Below are 25,919 nucleotides of genomic sequence, written 5' to 3'. Positions count from 1 at the left end.
GTCTATCCTAGTGGCTTGTACAAATGCTGGGAGCATAGAAGGGAAAGAAACTAATTCTCTCAGAGGGAACCAGAGAGCACATCATACAGGAGGTGATTATGGAATGGGGTCTTGACGGATGAGTAGAAGTTCACTTGTCAGAGAAGGGAGAAGGCAGACGAGAACATTCCAGATGGAGGAATGGTAGATTCAAAGGCACAGAGGCATCAAAGAACATGGCATGTTTGGGAGCTTGGGAAAACTCTGGGAATTACTGATGTGGGGTACTGATGTGGGCAGCAAAAAGAAAGGGGGAGTTGGGACAGAGACTGTGAAGGACCTGATATGCTAAACAACACAGTTGGGACTGTGGGAACTGAGGAGACACTGAAGACTTTTCAGCAGAGGAGTGACATGATCAGGGTAAAGAGATTCCTCCTTGGAGGCTTTGTGGAATACAATTGGAGAGTGGGCTAGACTGATGAGAGGAACATCAGTACAAAACCGTGTGAATCCTGGCCAGGCATGGTGGCTCATGCTTGTAATCTCAGCACTTTAGGAGGCCAAGGCAGGTGGATTACCTGAGGTCAGGAGTTCGAGACCAGCCCTGCCAACATGGCGAAACCTTGTCTGTACTGAAAATACAAAACTTAGCAGGGTGTGGTGGTGCACGCCTGTAGTTCCATCTACTTGGGAGGCTGAGGATTGCTTGAATCCAGGAGGCAGAGGTTGCATTGAGCCGAGATTGCATCACTGCACTCCAGCCTGAGCAACAGAGCAAGACTTTGTCTCAAAAAAAAAGAGAACTAGATGAATCCTTAGGAAATTACGATGAAGACTAAATTTATAAAAACAGAACGGAGAGCAGAGGAAAGATGCAAGAGATTGCATTGATGAGACACCTGAAGCCTAGAGAAGGGATCCAGGGTAAGCTATAAATTGTTCCCACACTAAACTTCTTTGGAGACAAAATCCAGTGGCCACTTGAGAAGTTGCAAAGTCCATTTTCCCTATTTCTGCAATCACATGGGCTAGTGGGCTGAGAAGAAATATGAGCTGCATTTCCATTTAAATTGAAATAAGACATGTCAAAGGTGGCTTAGTAATTACCAGCTGGAACAATGGCAGTATGATGTGGGAAGTGTAGTGTCAGTATATGCAGTGCAGATAATTTTTGCAGTCGAGACTTAATTATGTTGATATAATTATTCCCCTGTCAGGAAAATTGGGTGGCACAGATATGTCATATTTGTGTTTGAGCAGAAAAATGAAATGCCTTTTTTTCTTTATTCAGAGAGCAGTTGGGTGGGTGACTCTGGGAAGTTGGGATTGGGGTGTTTGGAGTTTACTCCGGGTCAGGATGTCTGTTTGCATCTGAGGGTTTTATGAATCCCCTGCTCAGCTGGTATCAACTTTGAGAAGGTTGTTGGGGTCCCATGATGGCTCTTCTTTGCGCCTTTCTGAGAATGCTGCATCAGAAGTCACAGGCTGGAGAGGAATTTTAGGGCTGGCAAAGCTAGGAGTTCTGAATAGCAAGAGCTTTAAGGAACTTTAGAGAGATTTCTTTTTAAATTTTTTATTTGCAAACCTTGCGACTGAAAAACCCAAGATAGAGTTACCTGCCTCGAAGCCTGATCCCCCCTCCCTTTCCCTTCCCCTTCTCCATCCCAATGCCCCAAGAGAGCTTTAGCCACATTCTCCATCCCTGTGTGATAGGGTCTTGAGGGGTCTGTGCCGTCCACTCCTCCCCACACATCAGGGACTCCACGAATCAAGTACAAAGTCCCTTCCTCGCCACTGAAGCTCCAGTCCCTGGCACGATGGTTACTCAAGTAGCTGGAATGATTTCCAGGCAGAAATGATCCATCTAAAGTGGATGAAATGGAGAGAGAGGTGCACTTGTTAAGAGAGAGAGGACAGGGGTAGGAAACACCCAGGTTCTAGTTTTTTCTCTGCAGCCCCATGACTGTGCAGTCTTTACCAGGTGGCTTCCTGCTCTAAGCCTCCGTTTTGGCCCCTGGTGTCTGGCATGTGTGTCCACAGATGCTCATGGGATGTGTGAATGCACACAGCAGTGCAGCCGACTTAGACGTTCTGCAGGCAAGCTCTTCATCATGTACATTTTAAACAGCTCAAGTTGCCTAAATGTTAACTTTCCAGAAAGCTATAAAGACCCTCAGGCAACAGCTGCGGGCATTTTAAAACCATCGGGTTGAAAAATAAGAAAAGAAAGGAAAGACCAGAAGCAGGTGCCTGGAGCAGCGAGCCCTTCTGCCTCAAGATAAGGGAGAATCCTGGCAGGGAAGGCTGGATGGTGTGCAGTTCCATAGAGTCCCCTACTTGGCTGCAGAGTCAACTCCATTCTGCCTTTAATATACAGGTGTTTTACCTGAGCGTGAGTCAAATAGATGTATCTATACACATATGCAGAAATGAACACAGGATGGAAATACACCAACATATTCATGAAAAGCGATTGTCCCCAAATAACAGACTTAAGGATGATTTTCAAAGTTTTCTTTTGTCACTTTTTAAATGTTCTGCATTCTCTATAGTGAATGCTATTAGAAACAGAAAAGCAAAGCAATGGCGTTTAAAAGAGAAAGAAAAGAGCACGTGGTGTTGTATTAGTTTTTAGGGCAGCTATAACAAAGTGCCACCGACTGCATGGCTTAAGACAACAGAAAGGTATTGTCCTGCAGTTCTGGAGGCTGGAAGTCCAAAAACCAAGGTGTCAGCAGGGCTATCCTCTCTCCAAAGGCTCTAGGAAAGAAACTGTTCCATGCCTGTCTCCTAGCTGCTGGTGGTTAACTGGAAAATATTGATGTTCCTTGGCTTCTAGATACATCGCTCTAATCGTCAATCTTTATGTGACATTCTCCCTGTGTCCTCCCATTCTCTTCCCTCTAAGTGTATCTCTGTGTCCAAGTTTCCCGTCCTTAGAAGGACACTGGTCATATTGGATTAGGACCCATCCAGATGACTTCATTTTGACTAGATTACCTCTGCGGAGACCTTATCTCTAAGTACAGTTACATTCTGAAGTCCTGGGGATTAAGACTTCAACCTGTCTTTTCCGGGGACGTGATTCAACTCATAAACAGATGTGTTTCTCGAGATGAGAAGTTCTTCCTTCGTAGGTATGGGAGTCAATTGAGATGGGACACATGTGAAGATCTTTTGATGTTACTGTGACAGCCAGCCTCCCAAGATGGTTCTCAGTGATCTGCGTCTCTGGCATTCACACCCCGGTGTTGTCACCTCCCATACTGCATCAGAGTTGGTCTGTGTGACATATTGATTGCATCAATGGTAATAGGTCACCCCTTCTGAGACTAGGCTATAAAAGACATTTGGTGGCAGGAGGATCACTTGAGGCCAGGAAGTCAAGACCAGCTTGGACAACACTATGAGACCCCATCTCTACAAAAAAAATTGAAAAAAAAAAAAGCCTGGTGTGATGGTGCATACCTGTAGTCCCAGGTATTCAGGAGGCTGAGGCAGGAGGCTCATGTGGGATCAGGAGTTTGTGGTTGCAGTGAGCCATCATGGTGCCACAGCACTCCAGCCTGGGCAACAGGGTGAGACCCTGTGTCTAAAGAATGATAATAAAACTATAGAATAAATGACATTTGGCTTCTGCCTTGTTCCCTCTTGGATCACTTGCTATGGGAAAACCATCTACTGTGTTATGAGGACACTGAAGCAGCTCAGCGGGTGTATTAGTCCGTTCTTGCATTGCTATAATGAACTACCTGAGACTGGATAATTTATAAAGAAAAGAGGTTGAATTGGCTCATAGTTCTGAGGCTATACAGGAAGCATGGCTAAGGAGGCCTCAGGAAACACAATCATGGCAGAAGTCGAAGGGGAAGCAGGCAGGCCCTACATGGCTTGAGCAGGAGGAAGAGAGAGAAGGGGGAGGTGCTACACACTTTTAAACAACCAGATCTTGTGAGAACTCATTCGCTATCATGAGAGCAGCAAGGGGAAAATCCACCCCCATGATCCAGTCACCTCCCACCAGGCCAGCCCCTCCTCCAACACTGGGGATTACAATTCGACATGAGATTTGAGCAGGGACACAAATCCAAACCACATCAGTGGGAGATCTATGAGGCAGAGAACTGAGCCTTCCTGCCAACAGCTAGTGAGGAAGTGAGGCCTCCAGCCAGTAGCCACATCAGTGAGCCTGCTTGGAAGGGCACCCTCCAGCTGCAGTCAAGCCTGCAGACAACCAAAGCCCTGGCTGGCATTTCGATAGATCCTGCCTTTATTCCCTATCGCTGCTGCAACAAGCAGCCACTAACACAGCATCTTTTTTTTTTTTTTTTTTTTAATTATTATACTTTGAGTTCTAGGGTACATGTGCATAACGTGCAGGTTTGTTACATATGTATACTTGTGCCCTGTTGGTGTGCTGCAACCATCAACTCGTCAGCACCCATCAACTCGTCATTTACATCAGGTATAACTCCCAATGCAATCCCTCCCCCCTCCCCCCTCCCCATGATAGGCCCCGGTGTGTGATGTTCCCCTTCCTGAGTCCAAGTGATCTCATTGTTCAGTTCCCACCTATGAGTGAGAACATGCGGTGTTTGGTTTTGTGTTCTTGTGATAGTTTGCTAAGAATGATGGTTTCCAGCTGCATCCATGTCCCTACAAAGGACATGAACTCATCCTTTTTTATGGCTGCATAGTATTCCATGGTGTATATGTGCCACATTTTCTTAATCCAATCTGTCACTGATGGACATTTGGGTTGATTCCAAGTCTTTGCTATTGTGAATAGTGCCACAATAAACATACGTGTGCATGTGTCTTTATAGCAGCATGATTTATAATCCTTTGGGTATATACCCAGTAATGGGATGGCTGGGTCATATGATACATCTAGTTCTAGATCCTTGAAGAATCGCCATACTGTTTTCCATAATGGTTGAACTAATTTACAATCCCACCAACAGTATAAAAGCTAACACAGTATCTTAAAACAACACAGATTTATTCTTTTAGAGTTCTAGAGATCGGATGTCCAAGATGAGTCCAAAGGCATTAAAAATTAAGGTATCATCAGGATTGGTGCCTTCTGGAGTCCCCAGGGGATAATCTGTTCCAGCCTCTTATAGCTTCTAGAGTCTGCCAGCATTTATTGGCTCCTGGGTGCACCACTCCAATCCCTGCTTCCATCTCCACATTGCTGCTCTCTGCCCCACCGATCCCCTTGCCTCCATCTTCAAAGACCCTTATGATTGATTATATTAGGGCCTACCTGGAGAATCCAGGATAATGTCCCTCTACCTCAAGATCCTTAACATAATCGTATCTGCAAGATGCCTTTTGCTATATAAGGGAACATATTTACATGTTGCCGGATTAGATCATGGACATCTTTGGGAGGCCTTTATTCATGCTGCCAAGTACCTTGAACCAGAACCACCCAGAGAAGCCACTCCTGAATTCTCAACCCACAGAAACCATGAGAGATAATACATGATATTGGATATTTCAAAACTCTAAGTGTTTGGGTAACTTAATATACAGCAATATGTAACTAGTACAGAATAGGGATCTGTAATCCTGCACTTGATTCTGTAGCCCTTGAAAATAATAATTCTGGTGGCTGAGCACAATGGTTCACACCTCTAATCCCAACAGTGGGAGGCAGAGATGGGAGGATCACTTGAGGGCCAGAGTTCAAGTTCAGCCAGGGCAACATAGTGAGACCCCATCTCAAAAAACAAAAAACAAAGCGCGCACACACACACACTCACACACACACACAAAAAAAAACTTAAGTGGATGCGGTGATGTGCACCTGTGGTCCTAGCTACTGAGTAGGCTGAGGCAGGAGGATCATCAGAGCCCAGGAGTTCGAGGCTGCAGTGAGCTATGATCATACCACTGCACTCTAGCTTGAGTGACAGGGCGAAACTCTGTCTCTAAAATTAAAAAAAAAAAAAAAAGAAAATCGTAATTCTGGATGTCTTATAACTTTTTCCTCAAAATATGGACATGGAAAAGTGTGCAAATCACATAAGTGAACAGTTTGATGAATTTGTACGGACTGAAAACACTGTTGTCTGTCTTAAATAATGAAGCCTGGAATGATCCTGGATGCTTTAGAGCTCTGAACCAGCCATTGCCCGTTCACTTTCAGATCTACTCCTACCCCTTCTCTGCTCTGCTGTAGAATTACCGAAAATGACATTTCCTGGTTTCCTTAACTTCTGGTAGGTTCTACCAATGAAAGGCAGTGACGGACAACTGAAGGTCAAAAGGAAGGGAAAAGACAGGATATCTTTCTTTGACACTGCCTTGAGGCATCCATGGAAGCAGCAGTACCTCCTTTTTTTTTTTTTTTTTTTTTTTTTTTTTTTTTTTTTTTGAGACGGAGTCTCGCTCTGTCGCCCGGGCTGGAGTGCAGTGGCCGGATCTCAGCTCACTGCAAGCTCCGCCTCCCGGGTTCCCGCCATTCTCCTGCCTCAGCCTCCCGAGTAGCTGGGACTACAGGCGCCCGCCACCTCGCCCGGCTAATTTTTTTTTATTTTTTAGTAGAGACGGGGTTTCACCATGTTAGCCAGGATGGTCTCGATCTCCTGACCTCGTGATCCACCCGTCTCGGCCTCCCAAAGTGCTGGGATTACAGGCTTGAGCCACCGCGCCCGGCCAGTACCTCCTTTTAATCCAGATTTTATCAAGGACTCTCCTCCTTCCTCCATGATGCCTATTTCCTCCGGGCAGCACTATTGAGGTCTCGCTTCCCAATGGATGGCCCAACTCCTTGGCTTTTTTGTCCAGCCCTAGGTTGGCAGTGCCTTCCTGCTGTTGCTAATTTCTCCTGGCTTCTCAATTTTTCCATCACCTGGGTCACACATTTTCTGTATTAAATTCCCTTGGCTGAATGACCTAGAGTGGTTTCTGTTTTCCCAAAGCATTCTGTAAAATCCTTCCAGCTACAACAAAACAAGTAATAGATTCTTAGACGTCATTTTCTGAAAAATGAAGTCATCCTCACTAAACGCCAGCAGCCCCCGTATTTTCTGTGTCTTTACTGAGAAAGAAGGAAATAGGAACCTGTGGACCAAGTACGTGCTACTGATGTAGGTAGATGAGGTGTACACAATTTTACGTTATTTCATTTGTTCCTTGTAACACCTTTTGTCAAGGAATAATGTCGTACTGCCATTTTAACAGATGAGGAACTGAAGGTGCGAGAGGATTAGTAACTCTTCGGTTTTCGCGTAGCTGCTTCAGGGCTCATCTTGTTCCAAAGCCAGTTCTGTTCCTGCTATTTGTGATATTGTTAGCAGTTTGCATCTCTCCCTCTCCCCACTCACTAGGGTCTCCCTGGAAGTGTGATTAGCTTCAGCTTCACTCGGATCCATAGAATACTCACCAATCTTTAAGGAGAAATAAACTTGCGAACCAACTAACTAATATAAATATCTTCTTTGAGGATATGAAAACCATTTCTAGGAGGATTGGGATCATTTAAAAATGTGGCAGAGGCTGAGTGCGGTGGCTTATGCCTGTAATCCCAATGCTTTGGGAGGCCAAGGAGGGAGGACACTTGACACCAGGAGTTTGAGACCAACCTGGGGAACATAGCAGAACCCTGTTTCTGCAAATACTACTACTACTTCTACTACTAATAAAATATCTGGGCATGGTGGTGCATGCCTGTAGTCCCAGATACTCAGGAGACTGAGGTTGGGAGGATCACTTGAGCCCAGGAGTTCAAGGTTACAGTGAGCTATGACTGCACCACTGCACTCTCCAGTCTGGGCGAGAGAATGAGACCCCCCATCTCTTAAAAAAAAAAAAAAAAAAAGTGTAGCAGAATTGAAAGTTCTGACCGATGCTGGCAGATGAAGCACAGTACAGCACTGGAATGACACACTTGGCTTGGTGAGTTAAGAGAATGGATTCTAGTCCCTGATTGCTTGGGTCTCTGCTGTGATTGATCAGACATGCCTGCCATGTATGAAGAAAAGGACAGGAGGTATTGTTGGGTATTTGCTGACCCTTTGGAAATTACGAAGGCCCCAACTTTAATCTGTCACTTTCTAGCTGTATGAATTTGGTACCTTTGATGGGTCTCTCTGTGTCTATTATCACATCATAAAAATAGAATAATACTAGGGTGGGTGGATCACTTGAGGTCATGAGTTAGAGACAAGTCTGGCCAACATGGTGGAATCCTGTCTCTACTAAAAATACAAAAATTAGCCAGGTGTAATGGCAGGTGCCTGTAATCCCAGCTACTTGGGGGGCTGAGGCAGGAGAATTGCTTGAATCTGGGAGGTGGCAGTTGCAGTGAGCTGAGATCATGCCACCGCACTCCAGCCTAGGTGACAGAGCAAGATTCCCTAAAAAAAAAAAAAAAAAAAAAAAAAAAGAATAATGTAACAAATCTTCAGGATAATTATGAGGAAAGAACCCTGTAGAGTGATGACCAACTTCTCCTCCGTCCTTATTCTTGCTGGAGACTGGGCATACATTTGCATTTTCTTAGGGCCACTCCCACTGTTTCCTTTCTCAAAGTGGAGCTTAACACCACCTGCTGATGCTTACTCTATTACCAATGTAGCCTTTGAGCTCTTGATGGAACACAATTCACAGGGCATTATTATTATTATTATTATTATTATTATTTTGAGATGGAGTCTTGCTCTGTCACTCAGGCTGGAGTGCAGTGGTGCAATCTCAGCTCAATGCAACCTCCGCCTCCCAGGTTCAAACAATTCTCCTGCCTCAGCCTCCTGAGTAGCTGGGACTACCGGTGTGCGCCACCACACTCGGCTAAATTTTTTGTATTTTTATTACAGCCGGGGTTTCACCATGTTGGTCAGGCTGGTTTCGAACTCCTAACCTCAAATGATACACTCACCTCGGCCTCCCAAAGTGCTGGGATTAGAGGCATGAGCCACCCTGACCGGCCCACAGGGCTTTTATTCCCCCACTTCACACCCTCCAGCCTCAGCCTCATTTCTCCCAGGCAAGTGACCCTCGAACAATTTGAAGGAAGCAATGGCAGTTCCTCGTAGCCTTTCTTTCTGGGAAAGATTCCCTCACCTGCAAATACATAGGCATCATCGGATGAAACAGGAACAATTAGAAGCAAAGCTGGAAAGAGCCATGGACTGCAGTCAGGAGACTTGAGCTTAGCTCTAGATCTTTCCTTGGTTGTGTGTCCCTAGGCAAGTGGGTTAACCTCTCTGAGCCTCAGTCTGCTCATCTGTAAAATGGACATGACAAGGTGGTGAAGATTACCTCTCAGCACGGAGCAGGTGGATGAGGAGATTGTTCACTGTAGCATCAGAGAGGAATAAAATATATATTTTTAACTTGCCTACTATAAACATAATTCTTATTCTTTACAGAAAATCTTGAGGAGTGCTAAAAGGAATGTAAAAATTGCCTGATATCTTACCACACAGAGATAATAGCCATTGCTACCACTTTGTTGCAATAATCTCAGCTCACTTTTTGTGTTTCTATAGTACTTGACTCTGGGGGTTTCGATAAAGATTAAATGAGATAAGATATTTTGAACATTTAGCAGAGTGCCTGTGTTTGCAAGAAATATACATAAATATATTCACTTATTTATTAGTTTAACACGTATTTATTATGTTCAAGGTTTGTTAAACATTTAAGGATATGAAACTACTTGATTATTTTCATCAAGTTTCAGGATATACCCTGATCTATAGGATAAAGTACATATTACAGGCAAAATTCAACTCCATTTGATTTTCAGGTTGAAGCCAGAAAGGATGGCTGATTGCTAATTCTAATCAGTAACCAGATTCTAATAAATACATCCTTAATATTGGTTAGGTAAGCTATGTGCCAGATGCTGGAAATATTTGGGTGTGTATCTACACATGTACATATTGTGCACACATGTTCACATATGTACATGTTTATATATATAATAGCATATGTGTGTGAAATTCTTTTTAGCACCAGGCTCCGTAACATTTTCTGCTTGTCTTTACCAAATTAGAAGAAAGCAACAAGATAGGTTTTCATCAAGTTTCAAAAGTGTTTTGAGATAGTCTGATCTATAGTGTAAATTGTGTGGCACAGGTGAAATTAACTTTGGGGGGCCTTGGGAGACACCTCAGGAGGTTTGAGAGGCAACCTCTAGAGGTGCAGAAATTAACAAATGAGAGTCTTGTCCATTTGCAGAGAGGAGAGGGGTCCTCTGAAAATTGAGATGCTCTGGACAGAGAAAACAAACAACAAAGAGCAGTTTTAAATATTAGCCTCTAATTGAACATCACAAGAGGAGATGACTTTAATTGCAGCCATTAATTATCACATGAACTGCTTCTCACATGAGCAACTCTTTGATATGTTCCAGAGGGAGTAGCCTGGGGGTTTAACAAGAATCATAGTTCTCTCAAGTGATGCTGAGCAGGTCAGCAAGTATGCATGTTATCTACATAGTACATGTTATTGTACTGATCTCTGTGTACACGATATATATATCCTCCATATATTATGTATGTATCATGTATATTATGCATGCATTAGTTAAAATGTGTAATACCTCTATCCTTCCCTAATTCGCCACTAATAGTCATACAATAGCACCATTCATTTCATCCCCAAACATGTATCGAGTGCCTCCTGTGTTCCAGACACCGGTAATACAGATAGAGATTAGATCCCTGCAAGAACATAAGCTCTGTGGAAATGAGGACTTTATTTGTATTGCCAGCGCCTAGATCAGTGCTGCACCTCGTAGGTGCTCAACAAATGTTTATTAAATGTATGTATGTATGAATGAATAATATATGAATATATAATATGTACCAGGAGGTGTGGATGTTGTGTGTCTACAGTGTGTACACCATTATATTGTAGTTTTAGATTACCCCGGCAATGTGGTGTATATCTTAAAGGATTTCTGCTGTCTATGCATCTAACTATCTAAATCATTTTGTATCCTAATTATCCCCCACCTTCCAATTTCTCTCCATGCTTCAAATCTCTGAGGAGAGCTAATAACAGAGAGGACCAAGCTCACACCCAACCTCAGAACACAACCCCATTTGCATGAAGCAGCCCTGAGCCAAGCCCAAGCGAGCGCGATTGTCAGATGCTGTCGTTGCCTCCCGTCCACTTCCTGTTTCATGAGAGGGGCACTGACTCACTTCCCCTTCTGCCTGTGCATCCCTTCCGTGTCTCCGGAGGGGTCTCTGGCTGGTGCCTTGTTTTATCTGCCCCAGGAAGACCGTTTGGGGCGCTGTACTTGTTTAGCCTAATGAAATGGTCTCTGCAATCAGCAGACTCCATTTGGTTTTTGTGTTGAAGCAGGAAAGATTTGCTGATTGCTGATTACACCAACACTAAATTTCTCCAAGCTTTCTCCTCGGGGTGCACCCACTGAGTCTGATGCTTCCCTAGCAGATGGAGGACGGGATGCAGAGGGTGGCAAGGGGGCAACGGTGGAGGGTGGAAGGTAGTGGCAGGTCCCCAAACCCTGTCCTTGGTCCACATACTCTGGCCTAACTAATGATGGCTTTCTGGTTCTCACCTCTTCTTGCTGTGTCTAAGCCAACTCACCTTCTATGCAGCCCTTGTTTTTTTCATGTCTTGTCTCTGCAGGATAGTGAAAAATCTTCAGAGCCAGAGTCCTGCATTCCGATGCTTTTGTTTGCTTTGTGACTTTGGCAGATCTCCTCAGTGAACTGGGGATGACACTGTTCTTCCTGATGCTTCTTCTCCTATGAGAATTAAAGGATAGCTATGCCACTGTTGGTCAGGTTTCCACTCTGTCAAGCTCATCTACTCCTCGCAAGAGCCCTGTGAGGGAGGGTCTGCTACTGGCTCCATTTCCCCAGTGAGACAACTGAGGTCAGAGAGGTTAAGTAACTTGCTGGAAGTCACACAGCCAGTGAGCAGCAGAGTTGCGATTTGAACCCCCGGCAGCTCGGCTCCAGAGCCTACTTTCACTTTTATGATATTGTGGATTTGACTCATTTTAGACTCCTATTTCTTCTGCCCATTTGCTTAGTCCCAGCCCAGGCCCACCCATCCCTGAAACACAGTGCCTCCTTCTGTCTGTCTCCTCTACCCTCCAGGAAGCTCCCTGAGGATGTGGACTGTACAGCTTGCTGCTCCTGCATGACACTGACACGGGCAAGATTCAGCTAAGCAAAACGAGGAAGGGGCGTCTGTACCCTTTTCTCGTATCTCAGCACATGTGACCTAAAGGGTTCCCACTTAAGAACCCAAGACCTGGGTGCACATCTCAGCTTTGTGGTCTCCCAGCGGCGTGACCTCAGACAGGTCATTGGGTTAGACATTCATTGAACCAATGCTTATAGGATTCACTGTACTTAACACGTAACCCACAATGGCCCAGATGTGTGGACGTGGGATAGAATCTAAGACAGCAATACAGATTTTTCTGCCTCTGTGTCTTACAAAGACACAGGTGCCATATCTGGGAGAAAGTGGCTAATGCCCAGTGACACCATCGTCCTGGCCCATTAGAAAAGAGTGGAGCCAGCTGGGCATGGTGGCTCACGCCTGTAATCCCAGCACTTTGGGAGGCCGAGGTGGGCGGATCATGAGGTCAGGAGATCAAGACCATCCTGGCTAACACGGTGAAACCCTGTCTCTACTAAAAATACAAAAAAAAAAAAAAAAAAAGCCAGGCGTGGTGGCAGGCGCCTGTAGTCCCAGCGACTGGGGAGGCTGAGGCAGGAGAATGGCGTGAACCTGGGAGGCAGAGCTTGCAACGAGCCAAAATTGTGCCATTGCCCTCCAGCCTGGGCTACAGAGCAAGACTCCGTCTCAAAAAAAAAAGAAAAAAAAAAAAGGGAAAAGAGTGGAGCCTGGGCAGATGCTCCCAGAAGCTGCTGGGATTTTGCACCTAGCCATTTTCTAGGTGCGTTTATGAGCTGACATGCTGATGTCCTGGGGTGAGCACCCCCTCCTTCACAGTCCCTCAGTGTCCTTTATTTCCTCTGACAACCTGGAGGCCTGAACCTCAGGTTGTCTCTCACCTTGTCAAGGCTGAGATGGAGATTTCACAGTTGGTGGCTTCAATCAACTGGGATGGACTGGCAGCCCCTTCTCATGCCACCACCGTGGCATCCTTCCCGCCACCCCTTCTCCCTCTCATCAGCTCAGCCTAACCCTTAGGCTTACTCAGTCTTTGCCTGCTGCCTCTCTCTCTTTAAAATCAGAAAACATTGGAAAGGCACAGACGTACAATAATGTGAACGGGCAGGCCGATCTGCAGAGCTGTGTGTCTCTGCAATGGTCCTCGCTGACTTCTTTTGGGGAATGCAATCAGAGCCACAGAAAGAGCACTGGACTTGGAGCCACCAAGTCCAGAGTTCAGATCCCAGCTCTGCACCTTTCCTGAGTGACCTCGCTGAGTGACCTTGCTGGCTTTAATTTCCTCATCTGCAAAATAAAGAAAAATGAGGCCGGGTGCGGTGGTTTATGCCTGTAATTCCAGCACTTTGGGAGGCCAAGGTGGGCGGATCACTTGAGGTCAGGAGTTCAAGACCAGCCCAGCCAACATGATGAAACCCCGTCTCTGCTAAAAAAAAAAAAATACATAAATTAACTAGGCGTGGTGGTGGGTGCCTGTAATCCCATCTACTTGGGAGGCTGACGCAGGAGAATTGCTTGGACCTGGGACGGGGGAGGTTGCAGTGAGCTGAGATTGCGCCACTGCATTCCAGCCTGTGCAACAGAGCAAGACTCTGTCTCAAAAAAAAAAAAAAAAAAAAGAGAAAAAGAGAAACATGACTCTAGGCTAGAGAGGGGCTGTGAGCCATTCATTTTCACTCACCTACTCAGTTCCATGGGGAGCTGGGAATTGCACTTTGATCCCACATCCTCAAATTTCTTCCCTCCCACTGTCCTTAGTTGGTATGTGTGTTCCTTTATACAGCAGTCCAAAAATAAACTTTACATAATTAGAGCCGCTTACAAGAAAAATCCCATCTATAACCCCGCTTCGCCCCATCCGTAAATATTCTCAATTCTCTGTGTTATTTGCATAGATTTGGGCATGATACTGTTTGGATCTATTCCGTTTGCTTCATGTTATTTCACAGAAGCACTCCGTGCTGCCACAATTCTTATTTCTAATGTTAATGTCTGCCTAAGAGCCTCAAAGTGACACACTGTGATTTCTCTAACCATTCCCAATTGCTGGGTGATGAGGCAGATCCCAGCCTCTCCTTGTCGTCGGTAGCACCGCTGCAAACATCCTCGGGCATAGAGCTGTGTTCTGCCTCTTGATTTATCCCCCATAAGATGAATTACCAGGAGGTTAGATTCTGGGTCTCACCCAGGGTTTCAGACTCAGCATCGTGGACATTCAGGCCAGATAATTCTTTGTGGGATTGTCCTGTGCCTCATAGGATGTTGAACAGCATCTCTGGCCTCTACCCACCAGATGCCGGCAGCATTTCTCCAAGTTGTGACTGCCAGAAATGTCTCCAGATATGGCCAAATGTCCCCTGGGGGGCAAACTAACCATCAGGTGACAATCATTGTATGTTAAAGGGTAGCAATGAGTAGGTTACAAATTAAAGTCAGAGATTTTCCCAAGAGTCCAGATAAAATCCGATTAGAAAGGTACCAGAAAGTACTGATGACTAAGATGAACCCCGAGAGGGGAGTCAGAGGCACTGAGCTTGAGTTCCAGCTCCGCCATGAAGTCTTTACTTCTTAAGGCCTCAGTTCCTTATCTGTGAAATGGGAACAAGAATAGAGACTCACCTGCGGGGCCTGCGAGGCATGAGTGAGATCCTGGCTGCAAAACACTCAGCACAGCTCTGGCCACAGAAAGAGCTCCACAAATGCCCATTGTGCTTGCCTGTTCTAGAGGGAGCCCGGCTAGGTTTTTCATCTTTGCTTTTGCTGCTGTGAGGACAGCAAGGTGCGGGTGTCTAGGGGACGTACTTGAAAGAAAACCATCTTTGTTATACTCTCCCCATGACCTCCTGCACCAGATTTATCCCTGGGGCTCAGCTTCCTAAACCAGACTCCATGACCCTTCTTGGTTTTTACATTTACTCATCCATCCGAGATGGGCTGAGTATCCGCTGCGCATGGTGGTGCAGATTCAGAGCATGGCCCTGGGGTCAGATGCACTGGGAGCAGCACTCCCTGCACAGGTGAGCAAGCTCCGTGTGCCATGCCCTGGAGTATCTATTCCCTCCTCTATGAACCGTGGAACACCTGGTTGAGGATCCCATAAACCTGTCCACAGAGAGAGCCTCTCGTGGAGAACCTACCACTTAATAGTGCTCAGTGAACGCTAGGCTCAGCCTGGGGCGTGTCTCTTCCCCAGTGCATGCATGGGTGGTGCATTTCTTGCCCAAGGCCAACGTGTGTTTGCATCCTCTGTCCCCAGGAGAAGTATGTGGAGGAACTTGGGACAGTGAGGCAGACCCTCCAGACAGACCTGGAGACGTCCATTCGGCGGATTGCTGACCTGCAGGCAGCCTTGGAAGAAGTGGCATCCAGCGACAGTGATACTGAGAGGTAACTTGCTGGGGGCTGGGCGGGGCTGGGCGCAGCAGGTGGACGGCATCCTGGGGAGCTCTTTGCCCTTTAGCCGGGCAGGGGCCACATTCACTGGGAAACCCAAAGATGTTCTGGGGCTGGAGGCATCAATGGCTTACTCGGGTGAGGAGAGACTGTATGTTGCTCTGCTGGTATTAACCTCTCCTTGCTGTTGCTAAAACCTCTCAGTCCGGCTCAGCAAGCCTTTGGTGAGGCAATGTGACTGGAATAAGGACTAGTGTATGGTCTTCTGCAAGTTCCATGTCCAATCTTGGCCTAATTCCCTCATCTGTAAGATGGGCATAATAATATTAGGATGAACCACGTGCAGTTGCCAAGATGGGACTATTTTTGACCTACAGACTGGAAGTTTCATATATTCAATCTATACCCTATTTCATAGGGCTGTTGTTGAGAGTTAATTGAGTTCACAGATGAACATGACAGGCATGTAAGTGCTATATAAGTGGAAGCTATGTTTGTACAGAATAATGGACATCGTTTTACAAGGGCATATGGCTGATTCAAAGATGCAAGGTTGGGCTGGTGATTAGCGAGACCACCCAAGTTCAGTGGCAGGGTTTCTTGCCTTTCTCAGAAGATGGGCTACTTCTCACCATCTCTGCTTGAGTCTCAAGCTACTGCAGGCCACAGGTGGACCGCTCAGCTGGAAAGAGTTTTGGGTATCCCAGCTGGACCCATGGGTCCAGGCTGTCCAACTCCTGTAGCATTCTGTTCCCAGGAGCTACCTTTGTGCCCTTGGCTTATTGCTTCTCTAGGAACCACAGCTGCCTGTCTTGCCACACATCCCTGCCCCCATTCTAGCCTCTGTGGCAAAGTCTGGGTAGCAGAGAAGACACTTTCCTTACATAGCTTTCCAATAAAGAATCTCCAGAGGTGGTTCCCTCCTGCTGCCTGCAAGCTGCCCCTGTACACACCTGAACAGGCCGCATTAAAAGCCAATTTTTCTTGGTCTTCCTCTCTGTGAAGGCTGTTTTTTTCTGCAGCCAGAACTGTCAAATATCAGTCTTTGGAATGCGTCCCTCTCTGTTTCCGTATGAGGACCCTGACTACAGAGAAGTTCAAGGTCACACAGCAAATTAGCTTCATACACTGAGCGAGAACTCAGGTCTGCTGAACTTCCTACCCAGACCTTGGCCATTCACACCCCTCTTAAGGGGTGGAGGCAGGGGCAGCTGCTGACCTTTGGGGCATGTGGGTACAAGACCGGCAAGGGAAGCAGAGAGGGTTACAAATCAGCTCTGGTTTAGCCAGCAGGAAGAACCAGACATCTATATTGTCTATATTAGAGCTGACTATGAATAGTCCAGGAAAAAAACTGGAAGAAATACACCAACATTCTAACACTGAGGAAAGGCGTTACGGGTGACAATTTTTTTTCTTCGAGTTTATTTATATTTTCTGAAATCTGTGCAATGAACATGCACACACATCTTTGGCTCTACTAGTACTCTCTTTAGGAGATTTTGCTCAAATAAGTTATGTACTCCATACACCTAATTTTAGAATGCGCATAACCTCCTCCCTGAAAGCAATCCTGGGCTGGTCATAGCCGCTGAGGGATTTGTAACCTCAGACTCTCCAGTAAAGGTGCTGAGTGCAAGACGGAGAGCCACTGGACTCTAAAACTCCATGTTCTTGGCCAGGCATGGTGGCCCATACCTGTAATCCCAGCACTTTGGGAGGCTGAGGCAGGAGGATCACTTGAGACCAGGAATTCAAGACCAGCCTGGGAAACATAAGGAGTCTCCATCTCTACGAAAACTCCTTTTTAAAAATTAGCCAGACATGGTGGTACCTGTAGTCCCAGCTACTCAGGAGACTGAGGTAGGAGGATGACTTCAACCCAGGAGTTTAAGGCTGTGGTGAGCTGTGATCTGTGATTGTGCCACTGCACTGCAGCCTGGGCGACAGAGCAAGACGCTGTCTCAGAAAATAAATAAGTAAATAAAACTTCATGTTTTGCCTCTAAATAAAAGACTTCGTCTTTAAAAAATTCTTTAATTTGTGCAAAAGTGGCTTCTATGCACATTCCAAATATTCCCGCCATTCCCTGCTAGTTGGCACAGCTGCCAAACTGCTGGTACAAGGGCAAATCCTGATGTTGCAGCTGCTTTCCAGCTCATGATTGCATTTAGGATCCCACCTCCACTGCCCCCTCCTCCTCCTGTTTTATGAGTGTCATGGCAGAACTTACTGTAATTACAAACTCCTTTTGTCAATATTACTTGTTTGATGCTTGGGCTGGCTTCTCCATTCATAGAAACAATAGAGCTTTTGCATGAATTACAGCAGGAATGAATGGCTGTAGTTACTACCATCTTTGGTCAATGAGCAAAATGTTTAAATTATTTTCACTTGCATAGCAAATATTGCTTTTCTAGTAAACAATAAAAGTTAAGTAAACATAACAGCATTGGAAGGAGGTGGAGGGTCCATGCTTGAAGGGTGGGTGACAGGCTGGAAGAAGGTGCAACAAGAAGCAAGGGACAGTGTCCATCAACAGATGAATGAAGAAAGAAAATGTGATGCGTATACACAATGGAGTACTATTCAGCCATGAAAAAGAATGAGATTCAGTCATTTACAGCAATGTGAATGGAACTGGAAATCATTATGTTAAGTGAAATAAGCCAGACTCAGAAAGAGAAACATTGCATGTTCTCACTTTCTTGTGGGGTATAAAAATCAAAGCAATTTAACCCATGGGAATAGACAGTAGGAGGTGGGATGGCTAATGGGTACAAAAATGTAGTTAGCATGAATGAATGAGACCTGGTATTTAATAGCACAACAGGATGACTGTGGTCAATAATAATTTCATTGTACATTAAAAAATAACTAAAGGAGTATAACTGAGTTGTTTGTAACACAAAGGATAATTGCTTGAGGGGATGGATACCCCATTTTCCATGATGTGGTTATTATGTATTGCATGCCTGTATAAAAACATGTCATGTACCCCATAAATATATATAGCTCCTATGTACCCCCAAACATTAAGAAATAAAAACATTATAAAATGAAAAGGAAAACAAGAAGCAAGGGACAAACATCTCACTGGGGGAATGAGGTCCTGGGGGTGAGGTCACAGAAGGTTGCAGACATCCAGTCTTGGCGTAGGGGGAGTCCCCTCTGGCTTTAAAGGGACCTTGCTGTCACCCTCATCCTAATAAGAGACACCTTTATCTGCCTTCTCTGTTCTGATCTACCCTTTCTGGGCTCCATGCCCTGGGCACCCAGGAATCCAGTCTGAATTCTTTGTCTCACTTTTCATGATCTTCTGTCTGTAGGGGCTTAAATCTTCCTCCCTGCTGGGCTTCTGATGTTCTTTCCTTGACTGGATCTCTAGTTTCCATATAACACCTGCCTCATAGCTAGAAGGGACATCACCCGTTTTTCAGAGTTGCTGTGAGGTGTGAGATGACTACAGAATGCCGGGTGTAAAAAATGCATCTTGTGCCTGTACCCGAAAAAGCCCCGTGCAACGTGCAGGATTATTACAATTGGAAGTCAAGGAAGAATTTGAGAGGGAATAGGCTTTGCACATCAACAAGTTTGATTGCCAATTAAATCTAATAGTTAATTTCTACATGACCTTGGACAAGTTATTCAACCTCTCTGAGCCTCCATCTCTTTGAGTCTAAGATGGGTTAATAATAAGGAGCAAGTGAAAAAGTATGACTTCCTAGCACAGTACCTTGCGCATAGTAGGGGCTCAATGAGAATCATCAATTGCATTCATTCATTCATCTGATAAATTCTTACTGAGCACCTATTGCATGCGGGATGCTGTGTTAAGTGCTTGTTTTATTACACTTGCTTCTCGTTATCGTTATTCTCTCTCTTACAGATGAAGAGAGGTTGAATAACTTGCCTGAAGTCAGGCAGAAATGAACGTTTGGAACTGTGTCTAAAGCCCAGGTTGGTTGAATTGCCAACGAATAGAGAGGGAGAAGAGCCTAGGGTTGGTCCTGCTTTTATCAAACCTGTATTCTGATGGTGGAGTGTGTGCATGTGTGTGTGTATATGTGTGTGTGTATCCAAAAATAAAGTGCACAGACTGATAAACACTAGAATACAATTGGAGTTATGAGGGCAGAGAACATGGTGCTGTGATGAAGAGCAGGATAGGCAGATATAGCCTCCCAGAGAGAAAGGGGTTGGAATTAAGACCTGAATGAGAAGAAGGCGCCAGCCATGGGAAGGCCTGGAGAAAATGAGTAAGGGCAGATCAAGGCATGTTCTAGGAAGTGAAAGAAGACCAGTGTCCCCCAGGAAGGTAGATGAGGGAGCAGCAGCCCTCTCGTTCCCCCTTTCTCTTTCTCCATCCCGCCTTCCTCTTTCCCTTTCTCCTACCTTTCTTCTCCTCTGAAGATGACCCATTGAAACCCACTGATACCCTCAGTTTCTTAAAATGCCCCAGTGCCCCAGGCAGGATTGGCCACATCATTTGTAGGGTTCAGTGTGAAGTGAAAGTGTGGGGCTTGCCGGGCACGGTGGCTCACGCCTGTAATCCCAGCACTTTGGGAGGCCAAGGTGGGTGGATCACTTGAGGTCAGGAGTTCAAGACCAGCCTGGCCAACATGGTGAAACCCTGTCTCTACCAAAAATATAAAAATTAGCTGGGCGTGGTGGTGCACGCCTGTAGTTCCAGGGCCTCAGGAAGCGGAGGCAGGAAGATGGCTTAAACGAGGGAGGCAGAGGTTGCAGTGAGCTGAGATGGTGCCAGTATACTGCAGCCTGGGCAACAGAGTGAAACTCTGTCAGAAAGAGAGAGAGAGAGAGAGAGAGAGAGACAGAGAGAGAGGAGAGAGAGAGAGAGAGAAAGAAAGAGAAGGAAAGGAAGGAAAGGAAAGAAAGGAAGGAAAAAGGGAGGAAAGGAAAGAAAGAAGGCCGGACGCGGTGGCTCACGCCTGTAATCCCAGCACTTTGGGAGGCCGAGGCGTGCGGATCACGAGGTCAGGAGATCGAGACCATCCTGGCTAACACAGTGAAACCCCGTCTCTACTAAAAATACAAAAAAATTAGCCAGGCGTGGTGGCGGGCGCCTGTAGTCCCAGCTACTCAGGAGCCTGAGGCAGGAGAATGGCGTGAACCTGGAAGGTGGAGCTTGGAGTGAGCCAAGATCGCGCCACTGCACTCCAGCCTGGGCAACAGAGCGAGACTCTGTCTCAACAACAAAAAAAAAGAAAGGAAGGAAGGAAGGGGCTCCTTGTTCAAAAAGGATTAAAAATTTTAAGACAGTGACAGAAGAGCATTAAACCAAAATGCAGGCCCTTCTGGGCATGGGTTGCCAGCCCCTGAAGCCAGCCCTGAATCCAGCGTGGTTCTTAGGGAGCATTTCCTAATTCTCGGCAGGCCTTGATCCTCATGTGTTGACTTAGAACTTGGATCTGAGGTGGAAACACTGTAGATTTCAATAATATCGCAGAGATGGGGAAACTGGGAAAAAAATTGCCCATGAAGTCTCAACACATTTCAAAGAATTAATATTGTATAAGGCATGTTCTCTGATCACAGTGCGATTAAATTGGTTGTAAACAATGAAAAGAAGTATTTGTGTTGCTAGATTGTAAATTCACAGTCCACAGCAGAACCCCCAGCTCCTGCCCAGGCCCCAGTCTATAGTCTCCCACTTGCCAGCAGCTCCACGCTACACTTCACTCCTAATTGCCTCATCACCCTGGGGTAAGAGGTTTGGATTAGAGCCTGAGGGACTGGTTCGAGGTACTTCTCCAGAGTTCTCAATTATAATAGAATTCAAAGCCAACCCAGGAGAGAAACACACACACACACACACACACACACACACACACACACACACACACGAGAGAGAGAGAGAGAGAGAGAGAGAGAGAGAGAGAGAGAGAGAGAGAGAGAGAGCGGCTTTAGCTGCAGGTGAGGTTCTTTGAGAGACTTGTTCAAATTACAAAAAGTCACATTTCCCCATGTTGGGAATTAGATCTGAGTGTAACAGGCCTTCCAGGCTGGAAACGTGGCTACGTGCTCAGAAAACCAGGTGGCCTATGCGGCAGCATTTAAACATGTGCTCTCTTGCACTAGGGACCTGCATTGTAACTTGCACTGTGGCATCAACCTCCTTAGATTAATGGAGAAATGCTTTAAGCCAGTCACCCAGGCCTGGTGCATGCTCATTATTCATGGAGGGAGGAATGTGCTGGCTGACAGACAGCCCCATCTATTCATGGCCCAGGGACTGCGGCTGCTCTGTCTGTCACCTTGGCTGAGGGGTAAAGGGGTTTGGGTGAGATGTAGAGAGGTCAGTGAATGACCTCTTACTCTCGGGTTAGCTGAAAGTGCGTAAGTACCAGCTGGTCCAATCTGAGATGAATGCTCTGAAAAAAGAGTCCTCAATTGCTTTGTTGAGTATAAGTTGGACATTTTCCAACGTACATCCTTTTATAACCTGGCTAAAATTAGGCTGCAGTAGGACAAGTGGAAAGATCTGGGTCTAACCAAAGATTCTGGTTGTACTGAGGGCATGCTTCTGAGTTAATCTATTCGTGAGTGGACCCAGGCTCTGTCCAAACTGTAAAGTTTCTTGCTCCATAGTAGGACAGTCGTTGGAACTGCCAACAGCTCCTTTCCAGCCACTTTTTTACTTTCTAGTTTGTCCCCTGTGAGTAATGAATGTGCTCCAGGCCAAGGAGAACAACTTAAAGCATTCCTATTAATCTAAGGAGGTTGATGCTGCAGTTCACGTTGCAACGCAAGGCCTTAGTACCATATACACCTGTTTAAATGATGCTGCATAGACCTCCTGGCTTTCCTTCTAGCCCATATATCTAGCTTGTAGGATTCACAGAGAGTCAGGTCTCCAAACGACTTTATCTATTGCAGCATTACAGGAAATAATGATAATTGTAAGAAGAGGTACCGTTTCTTGAGAAATTACTTTGTGCAGGTACTATGCTACCTGTTTGGGATACATTATCCTCAGAACAACTCTCTGAGGTTCCTACCATTATCATTCCCAGTCTGCAGATGAAGGAACTGAGAAGTCAAGAAACTTGCCCCAATCCATGCAGTAAGTGATGAAGCCATGATCTGATTTCCAGGCTGACCCCATAGCCTACACTGCTAATGGCCAAGCTCTGCTGTCATGTCAAATGTAACCTACTTCCTCCTTTCCCTTGTCAAGGTCTCTGTTCTCTGCCCAGTAACTGCCCTGTCATTAAGGAGAACTTGTGTCTGTCACTGTGAGATGGGGCCAGTGAATTTACATGTTACTTCCCAGGCAACATTTGCATTTAGACTGGAACTGTCTGGCAAAGACTGACCCTAAAGAAGTACAGCTGAAGACATTGAATTAATTATCTTGCTCATCGTCAATCCCCTGTTTACAAATTCCCAGCACAAGTCCCCCTCCCCCTCCGCCTCCCCCTCCACCACCCCCCCCCCCCCCCCTCCCCTCCTTTCCTCTCCTCCCCCTCCCCCTCCCCTCCTCCTCCTCCTCCTCCTCCTCCTCCTCCTCCTTCTTGTCTCACTCTGTCACCCAGGCTGGAGTGCAATGGCATGATATTGGCTCACTGCAACCTCTGCCTCCCAGGTTCAAGCAATTCTTCCACCTCAGCCTCCCAAGTAGCTGGGACTAGAGGTACACGCCACCACGCCTGGCTAATTTATTTATTTATTTATTTATTTATTTTTGAAGCGGAGTCTCGCTCTGTCGCCCAGACTAGAGTACAGTGGCCGGATCTCAGCTCACTGCAAGCTCCGCCTCCCGGGCTTATGCCATTCTCCTGCCTCAGCCTCCTGAGTAGCTGGGACTACAGGCGCCCACCACCTTGCCCGGCTAGTTTTTTTTTGTATTTTTTAGTAGAGACGAGGTTTCACCATGTTAGCCAGGATAGTCTCGATCTCCTGACCTCATGATCCGCCTGTCTCGGCATCCCAATGTGCTGGGATTACAGGCTTGAGCCACCAAGCCCGGCCCCTAGTTTTTGTATTTTTAGTAGAAACAGGGTTTCACCATATTCCCCAGGTTGGTCTTGAACTCCTGACCTCGTGAGGCACCCGCCTCCACTTCCCAAAGTGCTGGGATTACAGGCATGAGCCACCATGCCTGGTCAAGTTCTTTTTTTGAAAAGCCACTTGCACCAAGGGGAGAGAAAGAACCACTGACCTCATGTCAGATGAGGGTCCCAGATAGCTGTACCGCCAAATGAATCAGGACCATGGACAGGTAATCTGTCCTTTGGGCCTGTGTCCACTCAGCAGAAAACAATGAATGGACACCCTCTGTATTGGGACACAGGGTACAGTAGGGAACAAGCAGACATGGACTTGCCTCATGGAGCTTGTAGCCCAGAGACTCTTTCTTCACATGGTAAAAGGACCAGTGGGTTTCAAACTCCCTCCTTATTGTAGAATTCCTTTTTTATACCAAAGCAAACTCATGTACAAAATTCTAGCTTAGGATGGAGTGCAGCCATCTTCTGATTGGAGCGAGAGGGGAAGGTTTGGGGCTAATCCTTCCTCCTAGGTCTCTCTTCTTAACCCCTTGGTACCCGCACTTTTCATGGTGTCTCCCAGAGCTCGAGGGCTCCATGCACCATGGTGTACAAACTCAAGTACTTTCCAGGACCAGTAACCTGTGACTTACAGGCAGTCAACATGGCAGTGAGTTCTGCCCATGTGGTTTAATGCTTCTCAGGAGCAGACAGTACAAAACTCTCCACTGCTTCTGCCTGAAAGCCTTTTTTTTTTTTAATCTCCTGTCCCGAAGACTTCATTGCAGATCATGTCACGATAAAGGCGTTAGGTGCCTTTGGCATTTGTTCATACAATAAACGTGAGGCTTAGTTCCCAGAAGCTCTTAATTCAGCCTCCTTATTTTAAACATACTCTCATTTTTTTGGAGACCAGCTCAAATGGTAGGAAACATGTGTTCCAGGTCAGATACCAGTCTTGGTATGGACAGTATTTCATCATGAATGAACAAACAGACCACCTGGTGGGTCTTGACTTCAGCCTTCGATATTCTATGCAAATTTAGCGAAACAGGTTCACGGGCAAAAGCAACCAGTGTGCAGATACTATAAAAATGTAGGATTCATAAGAGCTATACTTTCTTTTTTTAAATTTGTTTTTGTGGCTAGTTCTTTCCCAGATCAGAAGCTTAGGGGGGGCTAGTAATGATTGCCGATAATCTTAGGCTCTTATAAGATTGCCTTTTTAGATTCTTCACTGCTTTTTTTTTCCCCCCACATTGTGACACTGTGATTAAGGGTGTAACAGTAGTTAGCAGTGCAATGTTGGGTCATGCCTGCTGTCTGCTTCTTTGTCATGTAAACTATTGGCCTAGTAAATGCAGATCTTCCTGTTAAGGTAGAAAAAGCATTGAGATTAGCTATTGTAATAGAGTCTGGTGGAAACTGAAATACAAACTCTAAATGAAGAGAGCTTAACAAAAGGACTATTTACAAAGGTGTGAGGAAGCCCCAAGCTATAGATGGTGCAGCACCTAGGGAATAGCAGCAACTGAGAGCAGTAACTCCTGCAAGGTCTGAAGGGAGAAGAAGAGGGTGCAATTGCTGGAATCCAGAAAGAAAGAGAGTGAGAGAGAGGCCTGATAGGAGGAGCTCTGGCCTTTGGTTGAGAGCTGCAGCCAACACAAGAATAGGCAGTAGAGAAAATTTCAGAAATCCAGGACAATAAGTACTTCAGCTTCCCTCTCTTCCCTCCTTCCTGTGAACTGTCAGCTGCATTTCCTATTGGCTGAGTCCAAGAGAAAGCCATGGGATAGGGAACCCATTGATGGGATAGGGAAGCCATTGATGGGATAGGGAACCCATTGATGGGATAGGGAAGCCACTGATGGGATAGAGAACCCATTGATGGGATAGGGAACCCATTGATGGGATAGGGAACCCATTGATGTTGTCCATACAGACCAGCCCCCTGTATGGACAGAGTGGGTCAGAGAGCAGGAGCATGCAGAAGAGTAAGGAGATGAGAAGATGCCCAGCATGATTAGACATCATGAAGTGAATGGGTCTCTAGTACTGGGGAAGAGCCCTTTGGAAGAGGGTGAATCTGAATGCCGAGTCCACCCAGGGGGCTAGTACTCATGGAGTCAGCCAGGGTAAATAGTGAACAAGAACTAACACCAGTGTGTGCTTTAATTAGCTATTGGGCAATAAAGACTTTCCTGAGTGCTGGATTCAAGTAAAGATTGGTGTTTAGTCAAAATAGGTGAGGAAGTACTCAAAATGTAAGTGAATAGGTGACTGTGTTCCAATAAAACTTTTTCCCTGTACGGAAACATATTCCCTTATTTTGGGGATTAGATTGTGAACATCTCTGGGGGCCATTATTCTGCCTCCCACAAGGCC

The 25,919-nt window shown here is 45.9% G+C and overlaps 1 protein-coding gene across 1 annotated transcript in view; it reads left to right on the top strand.

The window, feature by feature from the left end:
• The window catches only part of MYO18B (myosin XVIIIB), a 287,077-nt gene that overhangs the window by 232,164 nt on the left and 28,994 nt on the right, over nucleotides 1-25,919 (top strand). Inside the window, exon 39 of the mRNA XM_025399134.1 lies at nucleotides 15,386-15,516. Within this exon, the coding sequence (XP_025254919.1) occupies nucleotides 15,386-15,516 (131 nt within the window). The remainder of the gene's footprint in view (nucleotides 1-15,385; nucleotides 15,517-25,919) is intronic.

This window comes from Theropithecus gelada, chromosome 10 (assembly GCF_003255815.1).
Source record: "Theropithecus gelada isolate Dixy chromosome 10, Tgel_1.0, whole genome shotgun sequence".
Lineage (NCBI taxonomy): Eukaryota > Metazoa > Chordata > Mammalia > Primates > Cercopithecidae > Theropithecus > Theropithecus gelada.
Note: the sequence above shows the minus strand (reverse complement) of the source record. Positions and strands in the feature narration are given on the sequence as shown.